General features: G+C 36.2%; 1 protein-coding gene and 1 long non-coding RNA gene across 2 annotated transcripts; one reads left to right on the forward strand and one right to left on the reverse strand.

Moving 5' to 3' along the window:
• Window positions 1–1,848: 1,848 nt before the first annotated feature.
• LOC112461497 lies at window positions 1,849–7,318 on the reverse strand. Its single transcript, XM_025026755.1, has 3 exons — window positions 6,793–7,318; window positions 5,464–6,733; window positions 1,849–1,886 (listed from the first exon to the last, which is right to left on the reverse strand). Exons 1-3 carry the CDS (start codon window positions 6,902–6,904, stop codon window positions 1,883–1,885), a joined length of 1,386 nt encoding a protein of 461 aa, XP_024882523.1. The 5' UTR covers window positions 6,905–7,318; the 3' UTR covers window positions 1,849–1,882.
• Window positions 7,319–18,454: 11,136 nt separating this feature from the next.
• LOC112461490 lies at window positions 18,455–20,038 on the forward strand. The gene is made up of 3 exons (XR_003041565.1): window positions 18,455–18,527; window positions 18,742–18,845; window positions 19,967–20,038. It is a non-coding gene; the product is annotated as an uncharacterized LOC112461490 (long non-coding RNA).
• The last annotated feature ends 2,993 nt before the right edge of the window (window positions 20,039–23,031 follow it).

The raw sequence follows: 23,031 nt of genomic DNA on the forward strand, positions 1-23,031 counted from the left end.
AGTTCCAGAAAATCGGTAAAAAAACTTATACACTCTACCTCTACACTTCCCGGGAAATTCTACCCCTATTTCATATACTTTTAATAAAAATTCGGTCAAATAGTTTTTAATTCGAAAAACTTCTGATACCGGTTTCCAAAAAATCGATATTAAAAGTATATAAAATTTAATAAAAATTCGGTCAAATGATTTTTAATTTCCCCTGTTTTATGTAAAATTCTTTACTATTATAATACAATGTAATAAAAAAACAGTTTGTAGCCTTTTTTTATTTGCTATGATTTCGGTAACAAAAAATTATACACTTTATAATTCTCCCTAGAAAATTCTACCCCTATTTCATATACTTTTAGTAAAAATTTGGTCAATTATTTCTCGAAAAATTAGAAAAATTAAAAAAACCGGTTTCCAGAAAATTGGTAAAAAAAACTATACACTCTACCTCTACACTCCCCGGGAAATTCTACCCCTATTTCATATACTTTTAATAAAAATTCAGTCAAATGGTTTTTAATTCGAAAAACTTCTGATACCGGTTTCCAAAAAAATCGATATTAAAAGTATTTAAAATTTAATAAAAATTTGGTCAAATAATTTTTAATTTCAAAAATTTCAGTACCGGCTTCCAAAGAGATCGGCAACAAAAAATTATACACTTTATGGCACTCCCCGGAAAATTCAACCCCTGTTTTATACATATACAAAACTTTGAAATTCCGTCAATTATTTACCGAAAAATTGAAGAAATTAGAAAAACCGGTTTCCAGAAGATCGGTAACGAAAAACTATACACCCTATAGCACTCCCTGGGAAATTCTACCCCTATTTCATATACGTTTGGTAAAAATTCGGTCCATTGGTTTCCGAGATCATAGCGAACAAAAAAAATGCAAACCCTGTTGCTTTATAATAATAGTATAGATAGTATAGATTTAAGGCATTTAAGCACTCGGATACAGAGCACGTGGAGCACGCGAAATGTTACCGCGAGGACGTTCGGATCACGAAGGACGACAAATGACAATCCAGCCGCTGCTGCCGAGCGAGTCACCACAGAACATATACTAATAGAAGCGCAAGCTCTTTGTTAGTCGGTGGAAACACGCGATCGATACGCTCCAAGTGGGTTGGCCCTGGTACTACGTTACAGATTCTATACCTATTCGACTCTATATCCATAAGCCGTGATCTGATATACACTGCCAAGTACTGAAAATCTATACTTTACGTTGTATGTAACACGGCCTATATGAGTCGCAAATAATGTAGAAGTGTCATTATCATAAATAAATAACGGAATGCGCAAAAGAAGAACGAATTAATTAATGTATATATACCATGAAATACATTTTTATTTCACATATTTCCAAACAGCAATAAATACATATTTTATTTTTACATAAGAAGGGTTATTACAATGTATAAATTGTATAATTGTGAACAATTAATGTATAATTATTGACTTTGAAAAAATAAATTGATTATTTGTTCAAAGTGAATAATTGAGAAAAAACATATTCGAGAAACCTTAAAAATCAAATGCTATGACCAGAAACCGAAAATAAAAATGACAAACTATAAATAAGTGTAGGCTATTCGATAACGGTGACTGTATTCGTGGCGAGGTGGACAGGAAAAACACACGTATTTCTATAACTCTCTATATGATATATTTGCTCTTCGTGCAATACACGTCTGAACTCTATGACACCGTGAGCTCTTGTGAGCTCTCACAACGACCGCACGTAAGCGTGGCGCCCCGAGGCTCGCGCCACTCGGGAGCTGCCCTCTAGAAGGGCGGGAGCACGTCGCTCGTTCAAAGCCCGGCTTCTCATACTCCCTCCTTTTGTGCGAGCGATCCGTGGTCGTCTAATTTTCTTCTTTATCTGTAACATATCAAAAATCAGTTATCGAGTAAAATAGATCTCTAATTCTGTTCAAACTCTATATTCATTATATTGTCTCTTAGATATGCAAATGCTTCTAAAGGTAAAAGTTTTGTCATAATGTCTGCCAAGTTCTCTTTGGTCTCAATCCATTCGACTTTCACCTTCCCTTGATCAACACACTGTTTGATAAAGTCTCCATGAGTGTCAGCCATATGTTTTCTGTTTCCAGTTTCTTCTCTTTCTTCTAAGTTTTTCTTTATTTCTTCTAAGTTATCATCAAACATTTTAAGTTTGTGACTTCCATCCTTCTTAGTGCAGTTTCCTGCTGCTCTGTTATCACACCAGATTGTTGCAGGCAAGAATGTTTTTCCAACAACATATCTGAGCGACTTGTCTAATGAGATTACTTCTTGACAGGCCTCACTCATTGCTAGATACTCTGCTTGACAGGTAGAGAGTGTGACATATGTCTGTTTATGACTTCTCCATGCTATCACATCTCCAAGTATTTTGATTATATATCCTCCAGTGGATGTAGAATCAATGCAATCTCTGAAACTAGCGTCTGTCAGCGACTCTAATTCATCTGTTTTACCTTTAAACATTAATCCTCTATTTGCAGTTCCTCTAAGATATCTGAAGACTCTTTTTACATCTTGCCAGTCTTCTTCCGTGGGCTCTAATTGTCTTCTTGCTAAATAGTTTACTGCAAAGGCTATATCAGGTCGTGTAGCATTTGCCAGATACATTAAGCTTCCTATAGCTTCTCTATAAGGTACTCTTTTAGTTTCTTCTCTAATACTCTTTTCTTCTAATTTTCTGTTTTTATTGCTCACTTCTCTGGTGACCATAGGAGTGTTCTGAGGCTTGCATTCATTCATATGAAACTTTTCTAATATGCTCTCAGTATATCGCGTCTGATGAATATACATACAACTTCCTTCTTTGTTTCGCTCTATTGTTATTCCCAGAAAGTTCTTTGGTTCCCCAAGATCCTTCGTCTCAAATGTTTCACTCAACTTCTTTTTGATTTCTTCTAATTTCTTCTGATCATTACTTGCAACCAACATATCATCTACATAAAGTAATACGATCACTATTTTGCCTTCTTTCCTCCACGTGAACAGGCATGGCTCATGTAGGTCGTTCTCTAATCCAAGTTTCTTAGCCTCTTCTGAAAATCTCTTATTCCATCTTTTCGGACTTATCTTCAATCCGTATAAAGCTCTATTCAATCTACACACCTTAGTCTTCTTGGTGTTTTCATCCAGTTCTACTCCTTCTGGAATTTCCATATATATTTCATCTTTTTCTTCTAGAACTCCATTTAAGAACGCAGTCTTAACATCTAGCTGACTAGCGTATAAATTATATTTATTTATTATTGCTAATATAGATCTAACCAGTGACAATCTTGAAACCGGTGCATGTCTCTTTTAGATCATACACATTTTTGTCTTTACATCCTCTTATCACCAGTCTCGCTTTATATCTGGTTGATCCATCTGCTTCTAATTTCCTCTTAAATACCCATCTTGAATCTATTATATTAGGTTGTCTTCCATCTAATTTCTCTAATGGTCTATCGACAAGTTCCCACACTTGATTAGCATACATAGATTCAAGTTCCTCTTTGACTGCAATTTTCCAATTCTCTCTTTCGTTACTTGATATAGCTTCTTTATAAGTAACAGGCTCTCTATTCAACGATGCCATAAGGCATTGATGTAATTCATCTTCATTCTCTATATTCCGTTGAATATTTTTCACATTAATATAATTAGCAAAGCTAACATCTTCTATTTTTCTCCGCACATCAGTGTCTCCATTATCTTCTAGTTTTCTTTTAGTTTTACTTCTAGTCATTGGAGCTTCACTTTCCTTTCGTGCGTCCTTCTGCTTCTGTTCGTCTAGTTGTGTTGTTTGTTTTCTCGGTCTACCTCTTTTCCTTTTCTCAGGAATCTCTAGTTTTTGTTCTCCCTTTTCCTCATCCTCTACAAATTCTTTCATCCAATTTTTTTATCTAAGTCTTTTTCTTCTTCTATTTGACTGTTTTGATATACATTTTTATATGTTATCTTTTCATTAAATCTAATGTGTCGGAACTCTATAAATTTTCTTGTGCTTGGATGCCAGAGTATATATCCAGTGTCAGTATATCCTACCAACACACCTCTAATAGCTCTCTTGTCAAATTTCGACGTAGGCTTTGGTACTCTTGCATATCCAATGCATCCAAATCTCTTTATTTGCTCGAAATGACAACTTGTTTCTGATGAGAACTTCTTCAAGGGGATCTCATACTCTATAGTCTTATGTGGAGATCTGTTGTACGCATGCACAGCAGCGTCAACTGCCAACTCCCACATACTCTTTGGTAGTCCCGAGTCGAACATATATGTTCTTATTTTCTCTTGCATCGTTCTGTTGAACCTTTCTGCAACTCCATTATGTTCCGGAGTGTACGGTGGTGCATATATGGCTTCTATATTTTCTCTTTTTAACACTTCTTTAAAAGCACCTCCCGTAAATTCCTTGCCTTGATCTGACTTCACATAGCATAGCTTTTCTTCTTTTCCTATTAGATTTCTGGCGGATATTAGGTATTTCTCTAGAGCTTCTCCCGATTCATCTTTCGTCTTCAAGGAGTAAGCTTTCGCTAATCTAGAATAATCGTCTATAAAGGTTATTATAAACCTCTTTCGTCCTGGATAAGATGTAGGTTTTATTGGACCCATGATATCCGTATGTATCACTTGTAGTGGTCTCTGTGCTCTATTTCTGTTTTCTTTAAACGGCAATTTTGCCATCTTTGCCATTATACAGACTTCACACTCTAATATGGAGTTATCAAACTTAACTGTCTCTAATCTCTTTTCTACTTTTTGTAGCTGTCTTAAATAGTTTAACGACGCATGACCTAATCTAACATGCCATAACATCGCCTCATTTATTTTCTCTAATTTCTTTACTTTTTCAATTACTGAGCTTTCACACATTTCTTCTATATTCTCTAATGTTTGTATATCTTCTAACTTAATGACTTGATCGAGTTCAGCATTATTGTATTCTATATTTTCGTTCACATTTGTGAGCTCTCCTTCATTCTCCCTCCCAATCGCAGAGCCAACATTGTCTCTTTCGTCTAATTCTCCCTCCGAAATTGATAATTCACTGGTCTGAATGTTTGCTTGCGATTGTTCAGGAGACTCACAATGTGGAACAATTTCTGCTCTACATCTATACACAGCACATTCTACACTTTCATTGTCCTCTATATTATTGTTTTTAACCTCAAATTGCATAATCCAATTTGGTTTCTCATAAATTCCTTCAAAAACAATTTTATTTGTTAGTTTATTGTGAACTTTAAACACTTTATCATCTAAATAAATACTGAACCCTGCATCAGCCAGCATTCTTAAAGATAGTAAATTTTCGGATACTTCCTTCGTTGCAATTACATTTGTTAATTTAATTACTTTCTTTTCTTTCTCATTTATTAACAACAAAAGATCTCCTTTACCATCTATTCTTTTTGTTTATATTTTTATTAACGGTTTTATTTGTATACCTTTTTCCTCTAAATCTGTTCGTCTGGGCTCCGGCATTAGGACAGCTATCACCCTTGTGTCCTCTAATCTCCTGGCAGTAATAACAGAACCAGGCCTCTGATCCCGCTAGTGGGCAGTCCTTCGCCATGTGACCCAATTTGTTGCATCGGTAGCACTTTACTTCTTTGTGCTCTTCTGCGGTAGCCCTCTGCACTCTAACCTCTGGTTTCTCTAGCTTCTCTCTAACTTTACTCTTAGTCTCTGCCTCTAACTGCATCATGAAAGATTTTATTTCATCTACATTCATTTCTTTAAGATTAGTTTGTCTTCTAATTAAATCTACATTCCTCAGTTCCGGCACATTAATTGACACAGCTTGATACAATGCAGATCTCATTTCTTGTTCTGTGAGAGGTACCGCATCTTCGCATGATTCATATTCTCTAATTATTGAATCAAAGCGTTCGCAAAAATCACTTACTTTTTCGTCTTTTCTCATTTTAATTTGATAGAGTTTAGTTCGTACCGATGTATGAGTAACGTTTACTTCACTCTTTTTATAACTTCTTAATTTCTTCAAAATTTCTTTTGGATCTTTCTCATGTAAAATCCTTTTATGATAATTTTCATCTAAATGATTGATTATTATATCTCTAACTAGACTTTTTCTCTTAGCAACTTTTAATTCGGAAAGATTTTCTGGATTATCAATGTTTGAATCTATTACATCTAATAACTCGTTATTCATTAATTCGGATTTTAAATAATCCATCCAAAGATCAAAGTTAGATTTTTGCGTTAGCTTATATTTTCTTCTAATATGCAACCTTTGACTGTTTAATTCTACTTCTAAAGCACTCTTAATTGTCTCTAAACTTCTATTTTTCTCGACTGAACAGACTGTTTCATCTAACTTTTTCTTTTTAGGCTCTACTTCTAATTCTTTAACCGTTTGTATACCGTTTTCTACTTTACTTTGCGTATTCTGTTTATTTACCTCTAAACGTCTAATCTTTAGTTTCTCTTTCTCTAAATTTACGCGGGCGACTTCTACCATGTTTTCCATCATGGAGGTTGCTTGGATCATAACCTTATCCAACATCTTCATTACCGATTCCATTTTCTCAACCATCTTTTCTTGTTTCTCGTAAAGCATCTTTGTCCCTATTGGTAGTACAGGACGATTTTCAGCCCATTCTCTATTTACATCTATGTTCTCTATTATTTTTGGTTTGCCACGTTTCGGGATTGCACCCTTTGCTTCAGTCTCCTTCTTGTTCTCTTTTTCTTCTAAACAAAATTTTTAAATTACTCTATCTCTTCATCTTTACTCATCGTTTTATCACTACCTCTCTCTCTCTCTACCACTGTGACCACGCTGCTGTCACTATCGTAGTCAACCAGTGAATCCTGGTTTTCTTCCTCATCCATCGGAAGATTTTTCATCTTATCTTCTTCCATCTAAATCGGGATTCAAATATCAATTGAACATTAGCATTCCTCTTTTGACAAGATAAACCAACATTCATATTGACCGATAATAATTTACAATTTCTATCACTAGATCTCTTTCAGCGATAAAAATTTAATGCTTATGAGGCTATATAGAACGCACTGCAATTCACAATAACCCCAAAGCGAGAAAACCACGCGCCTCTGCAGGGCTATCCGCACGCGCACACCACTGTCCGTTGCGATCTCCAGCACTGCTGAAAAGATCTATGGGAGCTCGGGTTGATCACGCACGCGCACGGGGCCCATACAAATTTACGCGGCCTCCCTGTACAGTAATCAAGCTACACCGCACAGCTAGTCATGCTCAATTACCGACCCGATACATGTCGATTTTGAAAATTTATTCCATACACATGCCTGTATATATATATATATATATATATGTGTTATGGCGTCGCATCGATGCTATATTTTTCAAATCGATCATGCGTCAGCGCGTGCCCGGCAACGCGTCCCTCGCGCCAAAATAATGACTCACTTTTCACGATCGGACTTTCGCGCGCCAAAAAAATGACTCTCGCCGTTCACGATCGGACTTGCACAGGCACATCGCTTTTCCCGCCAGCTTGTTACCAAGCGGCATATATGTATCTCTTTCTATCTCACACATCTATCTCTTTATATCTCACTCATCTATCTCTTTATACATCTATCTCTAATTCTCTTATTGTCACTGTTGCCTCTATTTCTATCTCTCAAGTAGAAGGCAAAAACATCTATCTCCTTCTAACAGCATTTATCGAACTAACGTTCTTATTTGCTGAGAATTCTCTCGTTTTGCTCGTCAGCAACGAGGAATATTATTTACTTACCCTCTAATCTTCTAGATTCTTCTAAAATGCTTTTGTCTTCCCGATGTCCTTCGCCGGCGTCTCACACACTTCGCGTTACACGTTTAGATGTTTTCGTGCTTCGTTCTTTACGCAGGGGAATCGTGCCCTGGGCCCATAACCTGTAGGCTATTCGATAACGGTGACTGTATTCGTGGCGAGGTGGACAGGAAAAACACACGTATTTCTATAACTCTCTATATGATATATTTGCTCTTCGTGCAATACACGTCTGAACTTTATGACACCGTGAGCTCTTGTGAGCTCTCACAACGACCGCACGTAAGCGTGGCGCCCCGAGGCTCGCGCCACTCGGGAGCTGCCCTCTAGAAGGGCGGGAGCACGTCGCTCGTTCAAAGCCCGGCTTCTCATAATAAGATTAAACGTTATCTCATGTTTTCTCGAAATGCAGAAAGTAATACCAGTCGCATTAATATATACTTAATAGGCCAGTAAAATTAGGTTTGAAAATGGCAAAACGGATTGACAAGCCAATTTTTTGAGGGTGAGTAGAGGGTCATAGGAGATGCCCAAATTTACAAAGTTTTAACAAAATTTCCCTGTGCGTCGGCGGCCATCTTGAAAATAGGGGTGAATACTTAAAGATTGAATATCTCGGCTTCTATTGGTCGAATTTTGTTCTTTTTTTTTAGTTTTGTAGGGAAAAATATTTGCTACAACTTTTGTTGGAAAAAATTTTTAATAGCTGTCAAGGAAAAAAAGTTAAAACCAAAAAAATGCCGTCAATTAGGGGTTGAACAATTTTATTGACACTTATATCGCCCCCTGTTAGTTTAATAAAAAAATGTTTCAATAAAACTTGTAGAGGATTCAATTCTCTACAATTTTCGTATATATTTTTTTGCGGTGGCTCAAAAAACACTAGAGATAGAGAGCGTCATTACGTCATTAACGCACCGTCGCACAATGCCATCATTATCCGCAACTTTTTGACCAAGAACGGAACGAATACCATCCAACAGCCATCGAATTCACCTGATTTGGCTCCCTGCGACTTCTTTCTGTTCAATCGAATCAAAAAACCACTACGGGGAACGCGTTTTAGCAGCCGAGAGAAGGTAATGGAAAAATCGAAGACGGCTCTGACGGCCATACCGAACACCGAGTATAAAAAATGTTTCGAGGATTGGATCAAGCGCTGGCATAAGTGCGTTGCAGTCGATGGGGAGTACTTTGAAGGGGACAATATTAATATTGATGAATAAACTTGTATTTTGCATTTTCTAAATAAATTCCGGGAACTTTTTGATCAAGGTAGTATATCACATATACTATATCACATACTTTTAGACTAGACTTCACATCTTCCCTTCTTCATCTTTATTAATGGGCCTCCTGTTAAAATTCTTCGTTTGGCACATTCCAAACATCTGTATCCATAGATGATTTGTACATGCAAATGTGCATATGGACATCTCTCGTTATCTCTTTTACCTGTATAAATACAAAGATACAATTGTTAATTATTTTAAAAATTATATAGTAAAATACAAATTCAGAGTCCAACTCACGCGAGACACTACCTACCGAGAACAAAGAGTTTAGGCGAGAAACGGCTGTCCTTGTGCACGATCTTCTCGTCACTTTGACGAGGTAGCCTTCCGCGGCTTCGTTGGCACTGTCTTTAGTCGGCACTTCGCAAACGTGCACGCGATTGTAATTTACCTGTATAAATACAAAGACAGTTAATTATTTTAAAAATTATATAGTAATATACAAATTCAGGAGTCCAACTCACGCGAGACACTACCTACCGAGAACAAAGAGTTTAGGCGAGAAACGGCTGTCCTTGTGCACGATCCTCTCGTCACGTTGACGAGGTAGCCTTCCGCGGCTTCGTTGACACTGTCTTCGGCCGCACTTCGCGTATACGTGCTCGCGAGAGCGAGGACAAAAAACGATCCGCGAGAAACTGAGAAACGGACGATTGCGGACGATTGATCAAGGATGTCGGCCGTCCTACTCGTGCTCGTGGCTTCGTTTGCTTTGTGCCCGATCGACTCTCATCGGCGTGACTTCGGATCGCCTAATGCGCGCGCATTACCCCCGTTCCTGGTTGGCCCTGCCGCCATGTTGTTTCTCCCCTTCTCCTACTACCTTCACCTCCGTGCGAGTCACGTAGGCGGGCGAACAATGAAAGTACGCGGGGTCGCTTAGGCGTGAGGCGTGAGATGCGCATGGATCGCGCGTGAGCGGCCGGACCACTGAGGACAAGGGTGGAGATCGAGCTTGGATGAATAAATTAACACATTTCACGATCTCATTATATATAGACCCACACAATTTGCATAATTAAATAATATAATAAAAATAATAAAAATGATATAATAAAATAACAATTACATTAAAATTGCTATTTTAATCGCTATGCGGGCATTTTGTTATTAAATATTATAATATAATAAATCGCGCGCGGATATTATAAATTGTAATATATATACCTATCCAAATAACAATTCGTGCGGGATCATGTTACCTTCACGGCGTGATTATCACACCGTGCATGCACGAACGCATCATGCTCGCTTCACGAAGTGATTTTGGCATACGTACCCGAATTTATACGTATTTGTAACGTTTTTGTCATTTTATCTGATGTTTAAATATTATTTTTATATGTAGTGCGATCTTTTACGATCAATATTATAATTTATTATCAATTATATATTAATCGTAAAAGATCGCACTATGTCATCATGTGTGTGTTTACTATGCCATCACGTGTGTGTAATCACTATGCCATCACGTGTGTGTAATCACTGTACCATCACACGTGTAATCACACGTGATGGCATAGTGCGACCTTCTATACGCGCACGTATGCCAAAATCACTTCTTGAAGCGAGCATGATGCGTTCGTGCATGCACGGTGTGATAATCACGCCGTGAAGGTAATATGACCCCGTAGGAATTGTTATCTGGGTACGCTACAATTGAGTCTCTCACACAAACGCGCGCGCGCGCACACACGCACGCATGCCCTCAAATTGAAAACCAAAGTAAAAATCTGTACATATGTATATAAGCGAGAATTAAAGAGCGAGTTGTTATCTAAAAAGGTATTATCATTTGTGGGACCCTTTTGAGCGCACCTATCACTTTACTGACACTTCATAAATAAAAATTTTAAAATATAAAGCAGTAATAATTTAAAGTATTAAATATAACTATAAAAAATGTAAAAAAATAATTTATTAATTAATAAGTAAAATTATATATTGTATTAATCTAGAAAATAGTACATTGTATGTATGGAGAAACCCATTTAGTTGAATCAACTAAATCTTTTGGTTGAAAATTTTTTTGTTATGTTAACCAAATTTTGTGTTATATTAACTAATGAATTTTGTTTGGTCATATCCAACCAAGGATTCTTTAGTTGGATATGAACAAACAAAATTCTTTAGTTAATATAACAAAAAATTTAGTCTACATAACAAAAAATTTGGGTAATTCTTTACAATAGGGCCTTTTCCGAATTTTGATATTTTCTTGCGGTTTTCTTGGTAAAAACCTTTGTTGTGACTCCGACAGTGATAATCAATCGGGGGAGCCCGAAAAATATGTACCCTACTTATTTTTTTACCTATTTTTACCTTATTTTTTTACTTGTTTTTTCGAACATGGCTTTTTGGATTTTCCGACATTACAAATATAGTGGCCCTTAAAAGGACTGATTATCTCTGTTCGTATACTGAGAGTGTCGATATATTCTTTATTATCCAAATACAGTAGTCAATGTCTTGTACTGTTGTTTACATGAAGCCGAGTAGGAGCGGGAGGATAGAAAGACGAGGAATGTACTACGCGACGAACAAAATCATAACATACAACGGTATTTATGCATAAAAGGGGCACACAAACACACACACGCGGGGGGGGGGGTGCAGGCCACCCTCCCGCACTTACCTCCGCCGGTAGACAGCGTGGATCTCGCTTTAAAACTTAAAGTACATGCTAAAGCTGCCGTTCGATTTACGCTTACAGAGTTGTAAAGAGCGATGCTTTGAAGCGCGTTTTATCGACGATTGCCAAATGGAGAAAATCAGCTGCGGAAATATTTAATTTATTCTCCTATAAAAGAGACTTTGTTTTGTATATCATGCCGATTGTTTGGTGGAACTTCTCAGCTGGCGACAGAAGGTTTTCGCGATTGAAGTAACGTGAACAAAATATTGAGCGGGCACGAAAATTCAAAAGAGCATCTCCAGTGTCAAATTGCGCTAATAAAGCGCAGTCGCACAAAAAGAAGAGTTGACTCCGGTCTTTGTACACAAGTTAAGAACGAAATCGAATATTGGAAAAATGTACTAAAAAAAGTAATTGTTAAACCCCTTGCTAGTCGTGGCCTTCCATTCCGAGGATTGTCTGAACGTTTCGGTTCTTTGAGAAACGGCAATTTTATGATGACCCGTTCCTGTCGACGCACATAGCACAGTGTGGAAATCTTGGTAGTCGAAAAACTTCATATCTCTCCTCAACGACTTGCAATGAGTTCATCAATCTAATCGCATCAAAAGTAAAAAATACAAGTACTTCTCGATCGTAGTCGACTCAACGCCAGACATAGCTCACATCGACCAGCTCTCTTTCATTATTAGATATGTAAAAGAAGATGGTAGCCCGATTGAACGCTTTCTTGGTTTTCTACCAAACGTTGGGCACAAATCTGAAGACCTCGAAACGGCTGTAACTTTTATGCTCGCATCGTTGAAAATTGACATAGGCAACTGCAGAGGACAATCATACGATAATGTTAGCAACATGTCTGGTATCTACACTGAATTACAAGCACGATTGAAACGATTGAATCCTCTTGCCGATTATGTACTTTGTGCGGTTCATTCGTTGAATTTGGTTGGAGCTTGTGCCGCAGAATGTGTCACAGAAGCTGCATCGTTTTTCAGTACTCTTCAAAGTTTGTACAATTTCTTCGCTGCATCTACTCGACGTTGGGACCTCTTTTCATCAAACGGCAAAAGTAGTACGAAAGTTTTAAAACGAGTCGATGGAACTCGATGATCATCTCGCCATGCGATAGTTTGTGTAAGAACTGGGATGGTGTATTGCAATCTTTGACGATAATGATCGAAGATGTTCATGAAAAAGCGGTAACTCGATCCGAAGCTGCTATATTAAGAAGACAGCTTGACCAATTCGAAACAGTGTTTATGGCCGTATTCTGAAACTCGCTATTGGATCGATTTAATGCAACGAGTAAAGTGCTGCAAAGTGTAGATATCGACGTAGGAGTTGCTGTAGAGCTTTATCGTTCGCTAATCGATTTCATAGAAAGCTTGAGAAGTGATGAGATGTTTGAAGTGTATGTAGAGAAAGCCAAATGCATAATTCCTAAAAAGTACGAATTTGATAGCAAACAAAGCTGCAAACGAAAGCTTCAATTCAGTGAATCGAAAGAGAACGAAGTCATCATTACCGGAAAAAATAAATTCAGGGTGGAAACTTTCTACGCAAAATTAGATTGCATCAGATCTGAATTGGAGAAACGGCATTCAGCGTATGAAAATGTCTTCAAACGCTTCGATTTTATTAGAAACCTTGTTCACTTGTCAGACAGCACGATACACGAAGAAACTATAATACGAAACTTTACAATTATTACGCCAAAGACCTAGAAGACTCATTTGCCATTGAATGTGTGCACTTTCGCTAGTTTCTTAACAAAACTGGCGGCTCAGAGGATAAACTAAAACTGATCGACCTTTGTACGCTTATACGCGATCAAAATTTGTTATCAGTATTCCCTAACATCGGTATAGCTTTGAGAATATCTTTGTGTATGGCTGCTACAAATTGCTCAGCAGAACGAATAAAAACGTACTTGTGATCATCGTTGGAGGAAGAACGTTTAAATTCATTGGCAATATTGGTCATTGAAGCCGAGCTTATGATGAGTCTAAAATACGACATTATTGATGATTTTGCAAGCCTAAAATCTCGCCGTAAACCACTTGATTAAGGTAAATGTCCCAATTATTGACAGTGTCCCAATTTATGACAATTGCACTCATTTTTTTTAATAAATCAACTAATACGAATCCAATATTTATTCTAAATATGTATTCAGACTCTAAATTTTATTTATATTCGGTTATAATACATTTGGAATAAAATTAAAAGCCGTAATGAATGTTAAAACATCATAATTACAAGCGTATACTGACGGCGACAGTTTGAACGCAGTTGCTCTTCGTCATCTTAGAAACTGACAGTTGATTCGAGATGTTTGCTGGGTCTATGCAGTTATGCTTTAAATAACTTGAAGTAAGTGAATTTTAAGTGTTTTGTCAAGTCGAAAGAAAGTTAAGAATATTTCTAAGCAGAAAAATATCAAAGTTTGTAATTTTCGTAGTTAATTCATATATGTCACTAATCGGTATTAGAATATCTATTTGTCCCTATTACTGTCAACTCCGAAATACATACATATAAAATAATATAAACGTATTTATTTCTAAAAAGAATATGTAGTTTATAAATCTTATTTATTATAAAGTTAAAAAATAGCATCAATATCATAACTTACCTATGTGCAATTTAATAAATAGTATAAATGTAAGTTCTTAACCTAACCTATAAGTTATCGTGTTTAAGTCAGTGTGGCGGTCCACGCCACCAACGATACATCCCTGCGCGATGCCTGCAATACCGGCAGTTCGCAGCAACGCCGCCAGGTGTCGCATCGCCGGGGCAGCTTCGCGAGTTCAAAGTTTTGCACCGACGAGTATAAAGGGAGACCCCCTACGGGCTCGAGCAATTCTTCCCGGCGCAAGTCGCCGATGGCATAGAGCGCCCAGACGCTGCAGCCTACCCAAGCGCTAGCCGCTCTCCCGGCGTAAGACGCCTGCTCACGGCGCCAGTCGCTTATACAGCGCGAGTCGCTTCCTCGGCGCTGGTCGCCTACACAGCGCTAGTCGCTCTCTCGGCGCCGGTCGCCGGTACAGCACGAGTCGTTTCCTCGGCGCCGGTCGCCTACAGCGCGAGTCGCTTCCTCGGCGCGAGTCGCCTACGAGGCGCGAATCGCCCGGCCAACCACGGCGCTCGGTCGCCCATCACGGCGCGAGTTGCCGACAGCGCCAGACGCTTCCTCGGTGCGCGGTCAACTACCACGGCGCTAGTCGCCTACAAGGCGCAAGTCGCCCAGCCAATCGCGGCGCGCGGACGCCTGACACGAGGCGCGAGACGCCAGCCAATAACAGCACGTCGTCTCTACATCTCGCGCATACCACTTGGCGATACCGCGTCCACAACACAACGCCCCGGTCCGTCACGCGATACAGATTTGCATCCTGGAACCTAGTACGCCCAACAGTAAAGAGACGGAAGGCAAGACGCCGCGTTTGTTCGAGGAGCAATTCAAGAAGAAGGACGATGATCCTACTCGGCGACGGCGGACCCTGCCGATGCCTTTACAGGCCATCCCTTACCGGAAAAGGAACGTGTCGCTATCTTCATACTCGTCCAGAGTGACAAGCGTGCCTAGCACGACCGCGGCCGCAGACGCCGCTAAACTCGCCGAACCCCCGAAACGCGTAAAGGTCAACCCGGACAAGAGCCTGGGTCCCGGAAAAAAGAGGCAGACGCGCGACGCCTCTACGATCACCGACGCAGAGCCGACGATAAAGGACGATCCAGCTTCGGTCACCGTCGGAACTCAGACGGACCCAGAGGCCACGAAGGCCGACGCCTCAACACAAACGAAGCAACGGGGGGGACAACAAGTCAAGGCGAGGCATCTCGATAGCAATCGTAATGTAAATAAGGTGTAAATATATTGTATAAACATATATTCTGTGTCTCCTACATTTCTATTCCCTCCTTTGCGATTCACCTAACCTGGGCGATTCCTACGCACGCACCCAGTAGCTGACTAAGTTAGAATAAGCATAGCTGACTAAGATAGATTACCGCTCTGGAGGAAAGTAGCAAGCGCCCATAGTCAGTAATAGGGACACTCATATAATTCTGTACCAATTTGTGATATCCGAGTAACTATTACTATTCCGAAGAGAAAACTGTCACGGGAGGAGAAGGCTCCTTAACCTCTACAGAACCGGCCCCTTTTTTGGACAACTTTTTTAGTTTTAGTGCTAGAACATTTTTGTCCTTGTCAGTGGGTTGAACTACGAAAAAGACGGCGCTACTCCAGCGCCTAATATTAGGCTTTCGGTCTCGGAGAGGTTGTGACTCCCGCAAAAGTATGACTACCTGGCGATGTCGGCGATAAATAAATTGTGTTAAATATAAAACGGTATTATTAAATGTGTTTAATGTTTCTTATAAAAACAGCAATATTAGTAATATATAATCAATAATAAGAATGTTAATATGTACCTTTTGTCAGTAATAGGGACATTCGTATATTTACCTCCTGTCAGTAATAGGGACGTTTATATGTTCGTCGACTGTCAGTAATAGAGGCATGCATATGTTACAAATTGGGACAAAACCAAACTGACATGTCACTAAATAGTACTTCAGCCACTTTTGAGAAAATATTATAAACAAATTAAAATCTGTCCATAAATAAAAAAAAAAAGATAACACAATTAAAATCTTAAATGTTCAAGCTGTCTAACAAAATCAATTTTGTATACTTTTTTTAACATGTATATTATTAATTTATCAATTTATTATTACGATAAGGTTACTAGGTCACTAATTGGGACATTTACCTTATTAGGTAAATGTTAACATTGTTTATTACAAAACTTTCTAAAGCTGTGTTTACTTGTTTTTCATTATTTATAAAATATGTAACAGACTTCTACCACTTTCACGTGCTCACCAAATTTGTGAAATTTGGAAAGAAAAATTGCAATCTCGCCCAAAAATTTGCCGCTTTCAAAAATCTGCCGCCCTACGCTTGAGCGTAGTTAGCGTATAGAGTAAATCCGTCAACCACGGACTACTCGGCATACACAGACCGAAGAGCCTGAACCACAGTATATACAGTAGCGCAACTCTCTGTCGGCACTTTTGATGTTAGCGTGGATGAAAATGAACTGCACATGCGCGTGCGAGGTATGTAACCAATCAGAGCACCGATAATCTGTCTCACTTCCTCTCCCTGTTATAAGTCTCTCTCTCTTTCTAATTTATCGTTGCGTGTTAGACGCGCGCGTTTTGATTGGGATAATGTATGGAGACGCATATTTGACGTGCGTTATAACGCGCAGAAATGCATGCATAAACAACAAGGGTTACATTTGAGATAGAAATAAAACATGATGTGCAACCAGACGCGTGCTATATATTTATTTATTGGCACTATATATTTTTTAATTATATATATATAGGTATATACAAAATACAGATAAATTTTAATAATTTGTATAGCAATTGTACAAATGTGCCATATTACTTCTTCCCCACACAGCACATAATATTGCAGAAATATTGCAGAAATATTGCAGTAATATTGCAATATAGTGGAAATATTACGTATTACAATGAAATATTTCAGAAATATTACTGATGTATTACACGTTTTTAAATAATATTGAAATATTACAGTAATATTGCTGCAATATATTGTTGAAATATAATACTTTAAGTAGCAAAATAATGTCAAATGACATTTTAATGACATCTTATTGACGTCATTAAGACGTTATTAAGGTATCACACAATCATACGTATTGCACAGATAATATATACCAGTTAAAGAATTTTGGACTGAAAAAAAGAAAAATCTAAATAAAAAAATGTGATGAAATCAAAAGAGACTGACTTGTACTTTTGGGGAATAAAAGTGATTAAGATAAATTTTATAAGTGGTGGTATTTAATTTTATAACTTGTTATTTGTTTTGTAATAATAAAAGGTAATCATATATACAATTAATTTTTAATTAAGAGCCAGTAAGTAAATTGATAATAAAATAAATGGATAAAATTTAAAATTTATATTTCTTATATAATCAATATTAAACTTTTCAAATTACGAGTTTGTCACACGGATAAACAGGACGTTTCTGAGTGCGTAAGTGGAGGGAAGAACGCTAGTGTGTGTGGCTATGCGCTTGGTCGCAGCACCGACCCCCACCATTCCCGGTCTTCTCTCGTTGTCTCTTGCATGGCTCCGTGGGACCACGCAATCACGTGTACGACACCGCACAGAAACAATCGTGTTAATTTCAGGTAATTTTTCTTTATTTAATAAATATTGTTCACACAAATATTTTTAAAAGTATTTTTGTATAATTATTACTAATATGTACATTGTACATATATATTTGGCGATTTGTCTTTAAATTCAAAAATAGAGATTGCGTGGCATAATGGTCTGCAAAAACCACGTTAATATCATAAAAATCATTTCAATGACCATCTTAAAATACATATATATTTGCCTTTATAACCTTATTGAGCGAGTCTCTAATGAAATTATTTATTAACGGCTTCATACTTAAATCTTGATGCTAACTTAACCTCAAAATTTTTAACAGTTTAATCCAACTGGAGCCCTTAGTTGGAGATACGTGATAGAAATATGCCGATCCCAAATCTCCTAAAAAGCAGTTTAATCATTAATTAAATGATTTAACCATAATTATTTAACCATTTACATGATTTTATAATAATTATTGTTCTTATGCTATGTTACAGTATTGCTTTCCATCAGTGGATGTTTATGCAGTCCAGAGCAGCACCAAGTAGTTTGATAGAAGAGCAACAGATTTATTTATTAGATATGTAAGTAAGAAAAAGTTAAATTTGATATAAACCATACTTTCCAATATTAATCGTCAATACTGAAAATCCAAAGTATACGTGTAACATCAACTACAGATTTTCAGTATACATAGATAGTGAATATCACAATACAGATTTATACTTAACCTACTTTTATGTTTAAAATATATAATTAGATGTAAATAATAATTACTGTTTTTGTATTATGTTGCAGTGTTACGTTGCTTTCCATCAGTGGAAGTTCACGCAGAGCAGCACCAAGCAGTTTGATTTCTATCAAACTCTTCTGAGCGACAGCTTCATTTATTAGATACACAAGTAAGAAAAATTTAAACTTGGTATAAACTGCGTTCCAATATTTTAATATCCAGTACTGAAAATCTAAAGTGTATGTATAACATTAACCATAGATTTTCAGTATAGACAGTGAATATCGGAACACGTCATACTTAACCCCGTATTCTTATGTTTTAATATGTAATTATGTATGAAATAAATAGGGTGTTTTTATTTCGTGTGCCAATCATCTACGCTATAATTATCTCAGAAAGTATTGATTTATTGGAAAAATGTTTCAGATAAAAGTTGGAGAGTTCAAGGAGGACCAATAGACAATTTTATTAGATTTTGAGTTTGGGACCTGTGTTAAGCCTAATAGAATCCAAGTCAAATTATTTAAATAGAAACCCCCTTTTTATGGTATCATCTTTTTCTACTAATTAATACGAACAACTTTTGTCTGAAACATTTTTTTGTTTGCCTTATACTTTTTGAGATATTCAAGGAAAACTTGGTATTTTTTTCAATATTTAGCTTATAATAGATGTTTGTTAATAAATGTTCGTCGGAGTGAAAAGTGGTACAGGACTTTTTGACTTGATTTGGTTTCAAGAATATACTGTTGCAATAGTATTCTAATTTCTTTAAATAATTGTGTACATATGAAAGCTTCAAGAAAATGTATACACAAATATTTAAAGAAATTAAGGTATTATTGCAATAGCATATTTTTGAGACCATATCAAGTCAAAAAGTCTTGTATCATTTTCTCCTCTGACAAGCATTTATCAAGATATAAGCTAAATATTAAAAAAATTATCAAATTTTTCTTGAATATCTCAAAAAGTATAAGGCAAATAAAAATGTTTCAGACAAAAGTTGTTTATATTAATTAGTAGAAAAAGATAATGTAATAAAAAAGGGAGTTATTATTTAAAAAATTGACTTGGACCCTACTGGGCTCAACATGGGTTCCAGACTCAAAATCTAATAAGATCATCCATTATTCCTCTATAAACCCTCCAACTTTTATCTGAAACATTTTTCCAATAAACCAATACTTTCTGAGATAATTAGTAAAGATAATTGGCATACAAAATAAAACTTTCCTTGTATAATTAGATATAAATAATAATTACAGTTTTTGTATTATGTTATAGTGTTACGTCATTCTTTATCAGTGGAAATTCATACAGTGCAGAGTAGCATGGAGCAGTTTTGAAGAAGAAAGAGATAGAAAAATAATATCAATATTATTTTCTTAATATTGTATGTCATACTATTATTAAAAATAACAATTTGATAAAATTTAATAATATTCATTAAAATGTTTTAATTTTTAGCAATATTAAATGAATATTATCTAATATTACACAAATAATATTATTGCGTTTACAATATCAATATTATTTTAAAATTGTATGTAACAATACTATTAAAAATAATTTAACAAAATTTAATAAAAATTATTAAAATGGTTTTTTAATTCCTGGCAATATTATACAAATATCACGCAAATATTATAGTAATTTTACCGTAATATTACTGATATATTGCAGTAATATTACCGCAATATTACTGAAATAAATATCAGTAATATTACTGATATTCATTTTCGTGGACATTTTAATATTACTGAGATATCTCAGTAATATTACTGCAATATTTCTGATACATTTTATTGTGATATTGCAATCAAAAAATAATATTGCTGCAATATTTCTGCAATATTATGTGCTGTGTGGGTCGTGTTATACACGAGTTGTATAACACAAATCAATAAATTATTTATGCTATCAATATTTAAACGGTCACAAAAGGAAATATCAAGAAAAGATTAAAAAAATTATATAATACAACTTGTAACTTAATTTTATCTAATTCTTTTTATTCACAATGACAACTATGTATATGTATATATGGGTATATGTATATATATGTGACAAATGTATAAACTGTCAAGTTACAGGATTTCTGCAATGATAATTGCAATAACAAAGTAAACAAAATGAAAGAACTAATAAAAGTTAAATCTGTTACATGCCTTTTTAAAAAACGGATAAAAAGTATGTAAATAAGTTGATGACTCGTGTTGGCAATATTTTGTGAAAAAAAAGAAAAAAAATATAAAAATTATGAAATAATAAAAAATAAACAAAACATACAAAGACTTAATTATATAAATAATACAATAATATATATGTAAATATCATGCAAATTAAAGAATAGTAAAACAAAATAAAAAATAATAAAAAATGCATAAGATGTAAAAAAAATGTTAAATATAGTTTAAGTAAAAGATAGTGTGTATAGAAATGCAAATAGTATATTGAGGTCATATTTTTCTGGAAAAATTTTTGTCTAGTGTACAATTTCACAAAATCTATAAAACAAGTACAATATGCAAATAGTGAAAAAAAGTAGCTAAAAGAGAATCATAGATAGCTTACACCAACCAAACACATATAAATCTTCTTCTTCCTTTATAATGGCACCTAGCCTCATCGGGACTAATGCGGCTAGATAGAAAACACATATTAATATATTAATGTAAGTTAACAAAGTCAGTTCCAAGCATAAACATATAAAATAGAAATTTTATTGACAAATATTAATACATGAAAATAAAAGAATGTCATACTAAATAAAGTTAAAAGTATACAATAATAAAAATATGCAATTTGTGTAAAACAAAATGTCTTGACTCCTAATATTCCTATACCAAAAATATATTTATTAATTTCTTGTGTCCAACTCAATCATTAGTCCGTACTTCAGTTACTCGATCCACTTCAGTACGAACCAAAGGAGTGGAAAAGAAAGTAACTTAATATATTTACAGTTAAAACTTTAATATTTAATACTTATAACACTGTATGTAACTATGAAATCTATTTATTATGAACATAGCATGCAAACAGAAAATAAAGATAAAGAAAATTATAAGTTGTTATTACCATGACCATAAACTGTTATAACATAAACACGTGAAAGTATATGCTCGCAAATACAATGTCACAATCAGTCATACACTTAAGGGGATCCTATAGCGAAGGCCGAACTTCCTCGACGTCGGTAATGTCAACATTTCTAATCCTGTTTTCTATGTTATATATCTATGTCTGTCCTTGTCTAACCAGAGGCATCTGTCTTTGTTCGATTGCTGCGCCATCTCTCGCTACACGCAATATTGCTTATCCTGTCAACCTAAATGTGCTTTTGCTTAATAAAACTTCATTTTACGGAATCTTTTTTTCTAGACGTTGAATCTTAGTTTTATTTACACGATATTGTTCCTACATGTTGTCCCTACGTCGCCTTGGTGTCATTATATATATATAAACTGCAGTAATTTTGTTATTGTCGTCAGATGACAGTTGTATGTGCCCAAATCGTGCTCGACGTTTTGTTCCCCGGAAAAAATCTCCCGGAAATCAGTTCCCGGAAAAAATCTCTCCGGAAAAAATCTCCCCATCAAAAAATCTCCCCGGAAAAAATCTCCCCCGGAAAATATCTCCCCCGGAAAATATCTCCCCCGGAAAAAATCTCCCCCGGAAAATATTTCCCCCGGAAAAAATTTCCGTGCCCAGCAAAAACCGAGGTGCCACATGGGTTTACAACTTTCTACGTGTGAAAAGCCCACGCACGTACTTTGCAAGGCACACTATGTGTATAGTTTAATGATAGTGGAGCCCCCCGCAGGGGGGCGGAACCTACTGCCTCCACGCATACACTTTTCGCGCGAGGCGAGGTGCCACATGGGTTTACAACTTTCCACGTGTGAAAATCCCACGCATATACTTTGCAAGACAACTTTTCTCAAGAAGTTTAACGCAACCAGCAAAGCGCAAATAAATTAAAAAAGTTGTCGTAACTAAAAACAAAGACAATAAATACATAACTCATGATAATTTAATACAACAAAAAATTGACAGCAACATTCCTCAGGATTTTCAACGCATCCAACAAAGCGCAATTAACGTAATACAATCGGCGTAACTAACAACAAAGATAAATAACACATAATTCATAACACATTTTTATAACGATAGATTGGCAGCGACATTCTTCAAATATTGTAACACATCCTGTCAGTTGTAGGCTGCAACGAGACTCTTCAATCGCGCATCGTTGTCTTTGTAGCGCTTGTTTCTATTATTCGCAGGAGCGTGAGCATTCGCGCGCGCAATGTGAGCGTCGACGAGACCCTGCTCTGCTTGAAGCA

The sequence above is a fragment of the Temnothorax curvispinosus genome, unplaced genomic scaffold (genome assembly GCF_003070985.1).
Source record: "Temnothorax curvispinosus isolate PA1 unplaced genomic scaffold, ASM307098v1 QBEX01001222.1, whole genome shotgun sequence".
Lineage (NCBI taxonomy): Eukaryota > Metazoa > Arthropoda > Insecta > Hymenoptera > Formicidae > Temnothorax > Temnothorax curvispinosus.

Coding starts and splice junctions, on each gene's coding strand:
- LOC112461497 (XM_025026755.1), bottom strand. CDS start 6,904: ATGGAAGAAGATAAGATGAAAAATCTTCCGATGGATGAGGAAGAAAAC. Junction 6,734..6,792: donor AGTGGTAGAGAGAGAGAGAG/GTAGTGATAAAA, acceptor AATTTTGTTTAG/AAGAAAAAGAGAACAAGAAG.